This window comes from Ostrinia furnacalis, unplaced genomic scaffold (assembly GCF_004193835.3).
Source record: "Ostrinia furnacalis isolate ACB-3 unplaced genomic scaffold, ASM419383v2 OfSCF3546, whole genome shotgun sequence".
In the NCBI taxonomy this organism is placed as follows: Eukaryota; Metazoa; Arthropoda; class Insecta; order Lepidoptera; family Crambidae; genus Ostrinia; species Ostrinia furnacalis.
Window position 1 is genome coordinate 549,424 of NW_021133785.1, and position 16,025 is coordinate 565,448.

The following is a 16,025-nucleotide window of genomic DNA, read 5'->3' on the forward strand; positions in this document are numbered from 1 at the left end:
AGAACCTTAAGGGTTACCGTGGTGATACAGGCAGCTAGAAGGGGTACAGCGGTGTTACAGTGATAGTATAGGCAGCTAGAAGGGTTACCGCGGTGTTGAAGTGGTGGTATAGGTAGCTAGAAGGGTCACAGCGGTGGTACAGGCAGCTAGTAGTGCTACAGTAGTGGTACATCTCACCATCTTAACACTATGCCTGACGTGATGCAACGCGGGCGGGCGACGTTTGCCCGGTAGAGATAATTCGCCCAACCGATATTCAGAGTTGGTGTTAGCGGCCGCTACGTTGGCCTTCCCGCATATGCGAATCTGGTTACCGCTGTGGATGTTCTGCGAACAATTATTGATGTTTTTAATGTTGAATTAAAAAGCACGATGAAAAATCTTAGGATGTATATCATAAAAATACTTTATTATACATCATCACCATCATCATCATCATTTCAGCCACAGGACGTCCACTGCTGAACATAGGCCTCCCCCAATGACTTCCACATCGCACGGTTGGTAGCGGCCTGCATCCAGCGCCTTCCCTTTCTTATACATACACATGAAAATTAAACGAATACAATTGATAAAATGGTGCCAGCTCAGTTTTAATCGAGACATCCTAACAGGATGTCTACCTGCATGCCAAATTTCAGCCCGATCTGTCCAGTGGTTTGGGCTGTGCGTTGATAGATCACTATGTCAGACAGTCAGTCAGTCACCTTTGATGTATATTTAGATTAATTATAATATACACTAGATAATTGTAATACTTCTTGTACAAACTGAAGATGTAACTAATTTTATATGTCTGCTTTGTAACTAATTTTAAAAGGCATGGTAATTTTAGTTTCTCACGCACCTGCACCTTTAGGATTTTATTGTCGGAATGTTAAACTCAAGCCTTTTTAGTGTTTCGCCGACGTAACATGTGGCTTATTAGTCCATTGAATTATTGTAACTATGTATTGAGAAACACTAACCGTTGTAATGTCTATCTATTGTTATACTTTCACTTTGTATTGTTTGTGCCAACCTTTGCCATGTGTTTCATGCTAATTATTTTGTGTGTACCTTCGTGTTATTTTCACTTTTTACGTTTGTTACCTGAAAAGTGAGTGTGCGAGCGCGACAGCAATATAATTACACGCGAGCGATAAGGATGGGTGGCTTGGGGTCATTGGACGAAATTCTGCCTGCTCGGCGATCGGACTATAGTCAGTCAGTACGCAACCTCGGTACCGGTCGGACGCCTTGAAAGCCCATCCACGCTTACACAATTAGTTACCGTCTCACCAGTCTATATGAAATTTTATTTGTAAAAACTTACGAACCCAGCAACCCGAGTATAGAGCGGTTAGTAGTGCGTGGTATTTTCCGTTCGACTTTTTTTCCGCACTCGCGTGTTAATTTTTATATATTTTATAATCATAAAATGGAACATCAAAATATGGAAAGAAAACCAGCCCAGAAAAGAGTCCGGTCTTCAAACTGGGATGAAGACAAAAAGGTATTTTCATATTTTATATTTAAGTTTAGTACGTATTTACTATTTTGTCTAGCTGCTACCGCTGCTGGTCATCAAAATCCCTATTTCAGGGTTCATTTTTCCATCGTCAGTTATCTTTTAACTGAAGAATAAGCTTGTCATTTTGATATATTTCCCATACTAAAACTGTCAATGTGCCAAAGGACAATGATCAAAAGTGGTCCAAATGTCCACCACCAATAAGACCTATATTGGCTTATAGTCCATTAAATAGAGATTAACTTTCAGTATGGGATGAAAAAAAAATAAGCTGTCAGTTAAAAGTTAAGACTGTTTGAAAAATTGTAGTAGTTTACGCGCTAATCTCAGGAACTACTGGTCCGATTTGAGAAATTATTTTTGTTATGGATAGCCCATTTATCAAGGATGGTTTTAGGATAAATAACATCACCCTACAACTAATAGGGGCGGATCAGTAATGACAAATGTTGTAAAAATGAGAAATATTGTTCAAACTATTTTCACGCGTACAAAGTCACAGCTAGTATAATATTTAATAAAATTCAACTATAACCCCGTGCCACAAATGCGACATGGCATATCATGCGTAGATTAGTCCAAAATGTGCAATGGATAGAATGATATCAAGAACATTTTTCGGATGAAAAGGTAAAAAACAGACTTTTCGTTCAGTCATAACTTTTTACTGACAGCATATTTTTGATTGCGGTTTGGTTATAATGAATCAGTATTTAGTAGACTATTTTACTACATAGGTCTCATTAGTGGTGGACATTTGGACCACACTCCATACATTTTTGGTCATTGTTCTTTACTTATTCTTCAAAAATAAAATCAGCCCATAATCACAGTATTTACCTACATCAGTAATTGGCTTTTCTAGAGGGTTGAATGGATTTGTAGAAGTACTTATTTCTGAAACTTTTACTTTTTTTAACCGACTTCTTCAACAAAAGAAGGAGGTCCTAAAGGTTGTTTTTTTTTTTAATAAATGTACACCGATTACGCCGAGGCTTCTGAATCTAATCCGATTTCCGAGATTCTCGACTCCGAGAATATCAATCATGGTCATTTATACCTATTTGTTCTAATAAATAAATAACGTAATTATCTTTCTGAATTTTAGTGTACTTTTTGGAGTAGTTATAGTTTTAGAAGTCGGTTTTTAAACGCATTTTTTTTTCATTTCTTGTTTTTTTTTTTCAGAAGGCATATTATGAAAAGCGATTGTTTTTACTTGCGAAAAAATCAATTAAAAACAAAGAAAAACGAGAGGAGGAACTGCACAAGAAAAGAATGATAATTTTGGATTTAGAACAGAAATATTGGGAGAAAAAGTTAAAGAATGAATAAATAAAACTGTATTTTAAAGAAACTGTATTAATTCATATTCATCATTAAAGGTAGTTTTCAATATGTAAATTCACTTTCTATTAACCTTTATTAATTTAACGATTGTTGTAACTCTCAAATTACATGCCATATTTGGAGTAATTATAATCCCCAAGAAAAAATGTAAAAAAATTACCACTGAAATAGAATAAACTTGGCTTGTTTTTTGCTCAAAAAAGTTAACTTGAAATAGTGTTTTGTAAAATGTTGGCGAAAATGATACACTGACTTCGTTTCGACTTGATGATGTAAATAATTTACGTGTTTCACGTGTCATTTTATTCACTAAGATAAGTGCTTAGAATATAAGAATAAATATGTTTCTGGTAATATGGGCTATGTTATTGGAACCCTTTTCTTAGGTTTCAGTCAGTTCTGATCCGACGCTGAACTTGACAGCTATTAAAGCAATCACTCAGACGTTGTTTAACACTAATTATCGTTTTTAAGTATTATTTAATACTGTTAAACTGCGTCTTAATTTTAATAAACATCCAAAGGTGACTGACTGACTGCCATAGTGATCTATCAACGCACAGTCCAAACCACTGGACGGATCGGGCTGAAATTTGGCATGCAGGTAGATGTTACGAAGTACGGCCAATTAGCAGCAATACAAAAGGTCGATTCAACTGTCGAACTGACAATCTATTCTGTCTCTTCCCATTTTGTGTATTTGTCGTAATGTCTCGTTCTCTCGCCAAAATATGTCAAAGTCAAACCCCTGCTATTCCAAATGACCATGACATTAGGTTTGTTTACATTTGGTATCGCTTCTCGTTGGCCGTACTGTAGGCATCCGCTAAGAAAGGATTTTACGAAACTAAACCCCTAAGGGGGTAAAACGGGATCCACGCGTACGAAGTCGCGGGCGGCCGCTAGTTTATAAGTAAGGCTGATAAAATTTACGGGAAATATTATTCAAACTATTTTAACGTGTAGATAGATAGATAGTTAGATAAATGGTTTATTTGCAAAACAAATTGACACACAAGAAGCAAAAAGTAAGATTAATAAACACAGGATTAGCAGGAAAGATATAGTACATTACAAAGAGTAAGAAAGAAAATCCTGCGCCCTCTAAGGTATAAGTGTGCCGCAGCGATGCAAAAAAGCAGAGAGCTCAGTGTAGACACTGCTCTAAAATGAGCAGAACACTGATTTTCAGCTCTTGCTTGAAAAAAAGAAGGAAGACGCACGAGAATGGTACAGAATAAGGTGGTGAAAATGTTGTACAATTGTAAACCTACATAAATATCAGAAATTATCAGTGTACGGGCAGATAGCTAATGATACAAGAAATGGGTTAATTTCAAGCTTTTCCGTTGGTATTGACAGTTAAACCTACCTGATAAACCAGCATGGCGTCGACCTCGCGGCCTACGTCTAGCAAATACCGCGGCGACTCCTGCGTCCAGATCATGCTGACCAGGCTGGACACGATCGGCAGCGTGCAGAGGAGGAGGTAGCTGTGGACAATCGATTAGACTCAATTTCATTAATGAGTTTATGTACATTTATTTAAGCTTTAAAGCCACACAATATGGTACTTAAAGGGAACTTATAAATCCATTCAGGTGATTAAAACGTTTCGTTTGATGCACCCAACTTACTACGAATAAAAATATTAGGTTGTAAGAATCAATCACTTTTGAATGGACTATAATATTTTTTTTAAGATCTGTAATTACAATGACAACAGATTATTTGCTGCTATAACAGAAAATAAATTAGTTTTCACAAAACAAAATTATTTTCCCTTGTGGCAGCAAACAATTTGTTGCCATATCAATAATAGCTCAATATTGTTTTTAAACTTTCGCGATCCATTTAAACTAAAATAGTAAGACCGTCAAGCCGTGAGTACATAATGTAACTCATTAATAAACGTCGCGTTAAGAGCCGTGTCTTACTATTTTAGCTCAAGCAATATTGTAACAAAACAATACATTAAATTGTAAGAGAAATTGGGTCTTAGGCTTACATCTAATATGGTGATAGGAGAGAAGTAAAACACTTAAAAGTGACGTCAAAAAGAAGGTTGGTTCGTTCGGTTCAACTAAATGACGTCGACTAAGGCCTCCCCCAAGGATTTCCTGCGCTACCCGCATCCAGGTACTTCCCGCGACCTTCACTACATCGTCGGTTCCCCTAGTGGGAAAGAGAGAATAATTAACCTAAATTACGTTTTTCGGGCCCGTGGTCACTCAAAAATTTTTCTGCCCAACGGCCATCTACGAGCTAAAAGGAAGGTTGCCTTCAAGATATTTTCGTAAACAGCGTACCAAATCACAACAGATACAAACCATAAACACGAATGTCACATAGCGTAGTACACACTTCCGTGTAACACGCGCAATCGTAATACATAACACGTAAATTTCACATTCACGTGGCACGCGCAGAACAAGACTTATGCGTGTTACACGCAAAATATTAAAGGCAAACCCATCGTAAACACAAAAATAGCTGCGGAAGAGAGGGCTAAAAAAAACAAAGACCTAATAATAGGCAGGATAATCAGAAGTGATGATCTTCAATCAATGTATTCTTGACGACATTGCTAAAGCACCACAGGCATTTCCGAAGGCGGCGGCGACAGGCACTGTATACGCACTCGCACGTGCGTATACAGTGCCTGTTACGCATCTTAGCACCGTTGGTTTACTCACCGCTGCCAAGCAAGTGTCGATGGTCTCCAACGGCAGCAAAAGCAACGAGTGAGATAGGGCACAGAGAGGGAGAAAGAGCGTTAACAAGAGAGAGAAAGGAAAGGAGAGAGGGAAAAAGAAGGGGGGAGGGAGAAAGGGAGACGGAAAAATGGAGTGCATGAGAGAGATGAAGGAAATTAGGCAGAAACAATTGATCTTTGTAAAAACTCACCGATGCCACGCACTGAAGTGCCGTCTGTCCTCCAATAACGTCGTTTCCCCAGTCGGCGGTAACACAGCCCTCGCCAGAGCGGCGGCGGCGAGCGTTCCGGCGGCGGCGGCGGCGAAATGCGCGTGGTACACACTCGGATAGACACGCGTATTAAAATTACTGAGTTTCTTTCGCGAGTGAACTCACCATAAATGTGTAGCCACGGAGTCTCGTTGGTCGACGGCAGCACAAGCACAAGTAACAAGGAGTGTGAGAGAGAGAGAGAGGGCGAGAGGAAGAGTGTGTGAGAAGGAGAAGGGGAGGGAGAAAAGGAGAGGGAGAAAGGACAAGTGTGTGAGAGAGATGAAGAAAAAATAAATTAACTTTGTAACAACTCTCTAGGAATTCTCGCACCTCTGGTCAATGGCAGCACAAGACAGAGAGAGGGAGAAAGGGAGTGTGAAAGAAAGATTTTTTGGCAAAAGTATCAGAAGAACTCACCGATGCCAAGCGCTGAAGTGCCGTCTGTCCTCTAATAACGTCGTTTCCCCAGTAGGCGGTAACACAGCCCTCGCTAAAGCGGCGGCGGCGAGCGTTCCGGCGGCGGCGGCGAATCGCGCGTGGTACGCACTCTGATAGATACGCGTCTTAAAGCTACTGAGCTTGCTAATATAAACATTTCTATGGTGGAAACACTCACCTTTTCACAGTTTCGCTAGGAATTATCGCATCGCTGGTCAACCGCATCAAAATAGCGAGAGGGAGAGAAAGGGAGAGAGAGAGGGAGAAAGGGAGAGAGAGAGAGGGAGAAAGGGAGAGAGAGAGAGGGAGAAAGGGAGAGAAAGAGAGAGAGGGAGAAAAAGAGCGTGTGAGAGAGAACGAATTTATTGACAAAAGTATCAGAAGAACTCACCGATGCCAAGCACTGAAGTGCCGTCTGTCCTCTAATAACGTAGTTTCCCCAGTCGGCGGTAACACAGCCCTCGCTAAAGCGGCGGCGGCGAGCGTTCCGGCGGCGGCGGCGGCGGGCAGCGCCGGTAACGCGCGGATAGATAGGCGACTAGCTTACTTACACATTCTAGTAGAAAGCAGTGGATACTCACCGCTGCTAAGCAAATGTCGATGGTCGCCATGTTTCTAACAACGTAGTTTCATGGTCAGCAGCAGCAAAAGCAATCGCAACAAAAGAAAGAGAGAGAGAGAAGGAGAAAGGGAGAGGGAGAAAGGGAGAGCGAGAAAGGGAGAGGGAGAAAGGGAGAGGGAGAAAGGGAGAGGGAGAAAGGGAGAGGGAGAAAGGGAGAGGGAGAAAGGGAGAGGGAGAGAGGGAGTGTGTGAGAAAGATGGAAGAAAACAAGTGCTTTTTGTAAATACCGATGCCAAGCACAGATTTGTCGTCTATCCTCCAGCAGTGTCTAAAGAGAAAGGGAGAAAGGGAAAGTTGTAGAAACAAGAAGTGACCTTTGTAAAACTCACCGATGCCACGCACTGAAGTGCCTTCTATCTTCCAACAGTGTCGTCTCTCCAGTCGGCGGTAACACAGCCCTCGTTAAAGCGGCGGCGGCGAGCGTTCCGGCGGCGGCGGCGGCGGGCAACGCCGGTAACGTGCGACGGCGACACGCGCGAGGCACGCACTCTGATAGGTACGCGTAGGAAGTGGCTACTATGCCGCCGGAACCGATGGCTGAGCAGAAGCTATCTTAATAGCACTTAGCTTGATAATGCTGACACTTCTCTGGTGGAAACACACTTACCGTTTCATAGTAAGTTCTCTAGCACCTCTGGTAAACAGCAGTACAAGCAACAAAAGAGCTAGAGAGAGAGACAGGGAGAAAGGGTGAGAGAGAGAGAGAGAAAGAGAGGGGAAAAGAGAGAGAGGGAGAAAGGGAGAGGGAGAAAGGGAGAGGGAGAAAGGGAGAGGGAGAAAGGGAGAAAGGGAGAGAAAGAGAGGGAGAAAGAGAGCGTGTGAGAGAGAAAGAATTTTTTGACAAAAGTATCAGAAGAACTCACCGATGCCAAGCGCTGAAGTGCCGTCTGTCCTCCAATAACGTCGTCTCCCCAGTCGGCGGTAACACAGCCCTAGCCAGAGCGGCGGCGGCGAGCGTTCCGGCGGCGGCGGCGGCGGGCAGCGCCGGTAACGCGCGGATGGATAGGCGACTAGCTTGCTTACACATTCTAGTACAAAGCAGTGGAAACTTTCCGCTGCCAAGCAAATGTCGATGGTCCGTAGTCTCATGGTCAGAGGGAAAATGGGAGAGGGAGAAAGGGACAGGGAGAAAGGGAGGGTGAGATAGGGAGATTGAGAAAGGGAGAGGGAGATAGGGAGATTGAGAAAGGGAGGGTGAGATAAGGAGAGGGAGAAAGGGAGGGTGAGATAGGGAGATTGAGAAAGGGAGAGGGAGAAAGGGAGGGTGACATAGGGAGAGGGAGAAAGAGAGGGGGAAAATAGGAAGAAAGTGGGAGGGCGAAAGGGAGAGGGAGAAAGAGAGCGTGTGAGAGGGAACGAATTTATTGACAAAAGTATCAGAAGAACTCACCGATGCCATGCACTGAAGTGCCGTCTGTCCTCTAATAACGTCGTTTCCCCAGTCGGCGGTAACACAGCCCTCGCTAAAGCGGCGGCGGCGAGCGTTCCGGCGGCGGCGGCGGCGGGCAGCGCCGGTAACGCGCGGCGGCGACACGCGCGTGGTACACATTCTGATAGGTACGCGTAGGAAGTGGCTACTATGCCGCCGGAACCGATGGCTGAGCAGAAGCTGTGGGAAGAATAAAATGGTTGAATAATGGCACGAAATGATTTGAAAAGCAAGAGAGGAACATATACCTAAATTACGTTAGGAATTTCGGAACTCTTTAACGTTTGTCTTTTGTTGCAAGGCTTCCATTACTTTCCATTCTCGAGTTCTTAAACCCCAACGACCGTCAGTTTTAAAGCAAACTGTCCATCTATTTGTTCTATTCGTGACTATTCCCACGTCAATATTGCGAACCCTCAAGTTCTTTATTTAATGACTGACTAATCCTTTTTCCATCCAGTCAGCGAGACATAAATAAATGCCATCTATCGCACTTACCGCGCCATCATAAAAGTAGTGCAGTAATGTAGGCATGACGGCCGCTATGGCGACAAACACGGCGTTGACGGCGAGACACGATAACAAATTGCGACGGCCCAGGCGATTCCTAGAGACAGTACACAACAACCAACGTCATCTATTACTAACCGCGCCATCATAAAGGTGCCGTAAGTAGGCATGACGGCNCAAATTGCCACGACCCAGGCGAATCCTAGAGATAGTACATAGCAACTAAGTTCAACCAATGTCATCTATTACTAACCGCGCCATCATAAAGGTGCCGTACGTAGGCATGACGGCCGCTATGGCGGCGAACACGGCGTTGACGGCGAGACATGATAGTAAAGTGCGGCGACGACCCAACCGCTCGCCTGAATCCTAGATGTCTCTAGTATTGTGTACTAAAGACTTGTGTACTATAGTACACTGTAACCTACGTCACTTATAGCTAACTCGCTGCACTCACCGTGCCATCATAAACGTGCCGTACGTAGGCATGACGGCCGCTATGGCGGCGAACACAGCGATGACGGCGAGACACGACAACAGAGTGCGGCGACGCCTAACCACTCGTTTGAGTCCTATACTATAGTATATAGCAACCAACGCCACCTATAGCTATAGTTGACACTGCACTTACCGTGCCATCATAAAAGTGCCGTACGTAGGCATGACGGCCGCTATAGCGGCGAACACGGCGTTGACGGCGAGACACGACAACAGAGTGCGGCGACGACCTAACATCTCGCCTGTGTCCTAGATGCCTCTAGTAGTGTACTAGAGACTTGTGTACTATAGTACACAGTAACCTACGTCACTAATAGCTAACTAGCTGCACTCACCGCGCCATCATAAAAGTGCCGTACGTAGGCATGACGGCCGCTATAGCGGCGAAGACGGCGTTGACGGCGAGACACGATAGTAGAGTGCGGCGACGGCCCAACCGCTCGCCTAGCGGGCCCCAGCCGGCCGCGCCTAGAGACGAGCCCACTAGGCTGATGAGAACTGGAAAAAATAACAATAATTAATTACCATCATTTAAGCCACGGAAACGGATACACTAAGGTACAGTCGCAGAATGAAAAGGTTCGTCACCTTAGTGTCGGTTTTCGTTTGCATTAGGTACTGTAAGAGTCAAACCTGCCAACATAACAGTGCAAGAAACAGTGCTGCTAACATTGAAATAAATATGACGTTTGCTAACGAATAAGGTTTTGCTTGTTTATTTTTCTATCCCATCAGTGCAATGCAATGATGACATTGACCAATTGACAATAGTTTTTTTTTATTTAATAGAAATAATAATGGCAGTTTGAACCAACAAGAAGGTTTTAGTTTATCAATCATAATAATCTTCTTGACAAGATAAATGGTCAAACAACTTTGATCTGAATAATTTTGAACTTTACTGACGAACAGTTAAAGATTATTTTCTCTAACTCAAGATTATTCTGTAACATAGTTTCAAAAGGTAATATGTGCTCGCGATTCGTTGAAGGAATCAATTTGAAATCTGACGAACCTTTTCATTCCGTGACTGTACAACTGGAGTAACTTTACACTGAACAACTACGTGATGTTCCCGGGAACAATGCGGGTTTCGCAGAGCGTCAACACGAAACATGTCCCGGGACACGTAGAATGTTATGCAAAACAGGGATAGTTTATGAACGTTGCTGCAACATGTACAATCTAAGTTGCACTGTTTTTTTCCTTCTTTTTTGGGTGACTTTCTTGGGAACCATCATTTCGCCAATGTCACGGATTACTTGATGCTGTACTTGCGTGACGTGTGCTGTCATTTGCAAGTCTTCATCCGCTAGTATATTCGCGTGCGTGTCTCTTAAAAATCAAGATAAAAACTGTTTTTTTTTCAATCCCAACTAATATTATAAATGCGAAAGTAACTCTGTCTGTCTGTCTGTCTGTTACGCTTTCCCGCTTAAACCTCGCAACCGATTTTGATGAAATTTGGCATAGAGATAGTTTGAGTCCCGGGAAAGAACATAGGATAGTTTTTATCCCGGTTTTAGAAACAGGGACGCGCGCGATAAAGTTTTTCTGTGACAGACAAAATTCCACGCGGGCGAAGCCGCGGGCGGAAAGCTAGTTATAAATAACTAGAAAAAATCGAACTGCCTAAGGCGGGAATTGAACCCACGACCTTCCGCTTGCCGGGCGACTGCTCTTCCAACTTTGAAACAACAGTTTGAGATGCGACTCTTAACGCTAAAAATTAAATAACTATAAAAACTGTTGTTGAAATCGTGAATTGTTGTGTTATAATATGTTGTGGAAATCCTTGGGGGAGGCCTTTGTCCATTTGGCTGAAGCGGACGGACACAGTATGATTGTCAGACTGTGAAGATGCTCACCAAGCCAGTTCTTCTCATGGCGCAGTATGCATAGTTCGATCTCAGCAGAGGGCAGCACGAATAGACTAAGAGCTGGTGAACGGCAGACCTACGTCATTTTATAAAAGCTGAAAGTTTGTCACCGTATGCTCCCAATATAGGTTAGAATGTTGGTGCATCATGAAGTTTGGGTCATCGTGGCTTCGGCAGCTACCCTAAAAAGATTGTCTGGCAAGGAGTTGGAACTGTCAAAACTGTCTGGCTGTTGAGGAAACTACTCGTTCTGTCGCTTTATTGGTGTTCTAAATATGCTTTTCATCATATCAGCCATAGAACGTCCACTGCACACAGGCCTCCCCCAATGATTTATATTGGACGGTTGGCAGCGGCCTGCATCCAGCTACTTCCAGATCTTTGTTGTCCCATCGTCCAGCGCCTTCCTGCTACCTTTGTGACGTCTGTCCATTTTGTCTAGGCGCGGATCCAGCCCTCAAAAAAGGTTGTGGGCACAGCCACCAAAAATTAGCAAAGTAAGAGTTGGATTGGAGTACGAACTCACTCACGCTCAATCACGCTCGATTTTTAAAGGCTCTTCAGTCAGCCGTTTTTATCATCAGCCTATAGATCTTATCAATAGATCATAATTAAAACAAGCAAATTAGGGTTGTGGGCATGCCCACAGTGTCCACAACGGTGGATCCGCGCCTGATTTTGTCTTGACTTACTCGACTTAAGGTCCTATGTCCCCTAGATGGGGCAGAGGGCGTCCACAACAGTCCTCCATCGCGTTCGGTCTTGAGCTTCGCGTTTGATCTCGCTCCAGGTCTTGCCGATCTTCTTCGCCTCGTCTGCTAAGTTTGCTTGGGGCGACCACTTTTGTCATTTTTTTGTGGTGGACGTCTTACGCTGCCACGTACCGCTTCCATTCCAGATCTTTGCTGCCCCGTCGGCAGTCATTTCTTCGTGCATTGTTGCTGAATTGTGCTCTAAATAAGCTAATTAATTAAAGATGCTCACCAAGCCAGTTCTTCTCATGGCGCAGTATGCATAGTTCGATCTCAGCAGAGGGCAGCACGAATAGACTAAGAGTGACCGCCAGACATATGTCATTTTATAAAAGCTGAAAGTTTTTCAGCATGGAGGATAGGTTACAATGTTGGTGCATCATGAAGTTTGGGTCATCGTGGCTTCGGCAGCTACCCTAAAAAGATTCTTCTTCTTCTTTTTTTCGTGTCGACAACAAACCTACACAGTGTCAGCCCAAAAGTCCGCCACAAGAGTGGCGTTGTCAGTAGCACTCATCAATTCCTCCTGAGTGCAGTTGTTTGGGCACTCAGTGCATGGCATCAGGTGCTTCATCGACTGGGGAACAAAACCGCACCTGCACTCCATGCTCAAGCCATCCAAGAATCCAATCTAAAAAGATTGTCTGGCAAGGAGTTGGAACTGTCAAAACTGGCTGATGAGGAAACTATTCGTGCTGTCTCGTGCCCTATTTATAAGACCAATACAGCATTGGTTTTATAAATAAGCTAAATTAATTAAAGATGCTCACCAAGCCAGTTCTTCTCATGGCGCAGTATGCAGAGTTCGATCTCAGCAGAGGGCAGCACGAAGGGAATGGCCGCTAGCTCCAGCGCGTTTCCGGCTACCGCCAACGCCGTAGCTAGAGCCACTTTGGCCTGGTATGGGCCACAGCCGGCCTGAAGACAGAACAAATTAAATTGTTTTTATTTCAGGGGTAAAAATAAGTTAGTAAGGACAATTAAACAGTCATCATCATCATTAATTAAGGCAGGAAGGCGCTAGATGCAGGCCGCTACCAACCGAGCGATGTGGAAGTCATTGAGGGAGGCCTATGTTCAGCAGTGGACGTCCTATGGCTGAAATGATGAATTAAACAGTCAAAAACCTCTTTAGGTGAATTGAAAAATTAAAGAACCACATGCGGTCGAACTTTTTATCCAGTTATTCGGCTTCCTGCGGTCGTCAGTTATCGAGTAGGACGTACATTTCCTCCTTTAGCAGCTACCAAACACCCCCGTTTCTAGTGACCAAAAGACGACTGGCCAGACGGAGCCGCCACTGGCCAGACGGAGCCTCTACTGGCCAGACGGAGCCGCCACTGGCCAGACGGAGCCGCCACTGGCCAGACGGAGCCTCTACTAACCCAGACGGAGCCGCCACTGGCCAGACGGAGCCTCTACTAACCCAGACGGAGCCGCCACTGGCCAGACGGAGCCTCTACTAACCCAGACGGAGCCGCCACTGGCCAGACGGAGCCTCTACTGACCAGACGGAGCCGCCACTGGCCAGACGGAGCCTCTACTGGCCAGACGGAGCCACTGGCCAGAGGGAGCCGCCACTGGCCAGACGGGCCCGCCCCGGCCCAGACGGAGCCTCTACTAACCCAGACGGAGCCGCCACTGGCCAGACGGAGCCTCTACCCAAGTAACATTTTACTCCATTTAAGAGTTCAATAGTCGTTCACATGTACTCCACAAGCTGTGTATGTCAGCTGTATACGAGCTGTATAGCTTGCTATAATGCTTTTATAGAACCAGTTTGGGCACAAATTAGACAGCTTTAAGTTCACTATGGCTGTACATTAGCAGTATAATAGCATTATAATAGCAGTTTAAGTAGTAACATCGTACTTAAGGCTGACTTACGGCACTATATGGGACGCAGTGTGAACCATACAACGTACGTGAGGACAATAAAGAGTAACAAGTGGCTAAATGCACAGCTTTCAAAGTTATAAAGTCCGACAAAAGTACTCCAATGCTACCCGCCACTGGCCAGACGGAGCCGCCACTGGCCAGACGGAGTCGCCACTGGCCAGACGGAGCCGCTACTGCCCAGACGGAGCCGCTACTGCCCAGACGGAGCCGCTACTGCCCAGACGGAGCCGCTACTGCCCAGACGGAGCCGCTACTGGCCAGACGGAGCTACTGACCTGACGGAGCCGCTACTGCCCAGACGGAGCCGCCACTGGCCAGACGGTGCCTCTACTGGACAGACGGAGCCTCTACTGACCCAGACGGAGCCTCTACTGACCAGACGGAGCACTGCTGGCCAGACGGAGCCACTGACCTGGCGGAGCGCGTCCTCGTGGCATGCTGTCACTGGAGGCAAAGGCCCTCGCTCCGTCTACTGCAGACGGAGCTGTGGGATTTTTGATCGACCACACTAAGGAAACTAAGGTGTTAGTGCTTCCTTGCGAGCGGGTGTTGTGCTCGGCGACCAAGGTCCAAATGACATCATCTTGGTTTTCATATATTATATGCTAAGCAGGGTAGAAAACTCCAATACCACGATGCATGATTATGGGCACGGTGGAGTATACCGTAGTAAGGTTGGCGTCAGCGCCATCTGTTGGAGACAGTTAGCCAGACGGAGCCGCCACTGGCCAGACGGAGCCGCCACTGGCCAGACGGAGCCACTGACCTGGCGGAGCCGCTACTGGCCAGACGGAGCCGCTACTGGCCAGACGGAGCCGCTACTGGACAGACGGAGCCACTACTGGCCAGACGGAGCCGCCACTGGCCAGACGGAGCCACTGACCTGGCGGAGCGCGTCCTCGTGGAACTGCTCGAGCACGGCGGCGTCGTTGTAGTCGAGCAGCTCGCTCTCCGCCTCGGCGGCGTCGGGCGGGCTGGCCATGCTGACTGGAGGCAGGAGGCTCTCCCTCCATCTTATAGATCCTTCATTGGCCAGACGGAGTCGCTACTGGCCTGATGGAGCCTCTACTGACCCAGACGGAGCCTCTACTGATCAGACGGAGCCTCTACTGACCCAGACGGAGCCTCTACTGGCCAGACGGAGCCGCCACTGGCCAGACGGAGCCTCTACTAAACCAGACGGAGGCGCCACTGGCCAGACGGAGCCTCTACTGGCCAGACGGAGCCGCCACTGGCCAGACGGAGCCGCCACTGGCCAGACGGAGCCACTGACCTGGCGGAGCGCGTCCTCGTGGAACTGCTCGAGCACGGCGGCGTCGTTGTAGTCGAGCAGCTCGCTCTCCGCCTCGGCGGCGTCGGGCGGGCTGGCCATGCTGACCACGCTGCCTGGCTCACCGCCGCCCTCTGTTGCTGGAACAAATTGACAGTTAGATAACACCATTTTATTTGTCTAAGGCCTAGACGATGAAACGCAACTGCAACGAAACTGCAACTGCTAGTTACTTTTGAGTTGCATCTAAGTTTCTGCCATAGCGTCTGTTGAGAGACCACACATGACGCGACTAGTTTGAAACTTTCAGTTTCAGTTTCATTCATCAGAATCATCACAAAGTTGCAGTTTCATTGCAGTTGCGTTTCGCCGTCTGTTCTGGGCCTAATTTACACGCAAAACCTTATTTTTCACTTTAGGGATCCCTCATACTAACGTCTCCCAAGCATCGTCATCTTACCAGCGTTGAAGCAATAGAGAGTGGCGCTGACAAGACGATAAAGTTTGAAAGTCGCTAGTGAGGGGAGACCTTTAAAAAACGACATCTGGCGTTTTATTAGCAAAAGAAACGCTAATTGAGAGAGCAGCTCGCAACTCTTTGTGGTCGCTATAAGTGAACCACATCGCGAAAATCATGATGAGACAGCTTCTGAATATATCAACAGCGGATTTTGGCAGTTAAGGAAAGCCGCGACACGTCCTTAGTTGTTACATTGTTGAATAAGCGTTTTCAGTCTTTAAACGTAACATAAAGAATTTAATAATGCGTACAGCAGCTTATCAAAAATAGAGTGTATTATTTACTCAAAAAGCTAATTCCCTAACTGTACTATATTTAACTGATCAGACCACAAGTTATCAGCAAGCTGATAACAACAGCATATTAGTGAAATA

At 45.6% G+C, this 16,025-nt stretch overlaps 2 protein-coding genes across 2 annotated transcripts in view; one reads left to right on the plus strand and one right to left on the minus strand.

Annotated features, from left to right (window-relative positions):
- The window catches only part of LOC114357952 (synaptic vesicle glycoprotein 2C), a 29,105-nt gene that overhangs the window by 9,176 nt on the left and 3,904 nt on the right, over positions 1–16,025 (minus strand). The window contains exons 3-8 of the mRNA XM_028311782.1: positions 15,135–15,271; positions 12,733–12,880; positions 9,666–9,828; positions 8,284–8,502; positions 4,236–4,356; positions 178–327 (exon numbers count right to left, since the gene is read on the minus strand). Coding sequence (XP_028167583.1) covers positions 178–327; positions 4,236–4,356; positions 8,284–8,502; positions 9,666–9,828; positions 12,733–12,880; positions 15,135–15,271 — 938 coding nt within the window. The remainder of the gene's footprint in view (positions 1–177; positions 328–4,235; positions 4,357–8,283; positions 8,503–9,665; positions 9,829–12,732; positions 12,881–15,134; positions 15,272–16,025) is intronic.
- The window catches only part of Orc4 (origin recognition complex subunit 4), a 33,975-nt gene continuing 19,135 nt past the window's right edge, over positions 1,186–16,025 (plus strand). The window contains exon 1 of the mRNA XM_028311781.1: positions 1,186–1,495. Within this exon, the coding sequence (XP_028167582.1) occupies positions 1,421–1,495 (75 nt within the window). The 5' untranslated portion in view covers positions 1,186–1,420. The remainder of the gene's footprint in view (positions 1,496–16,025) is intronic.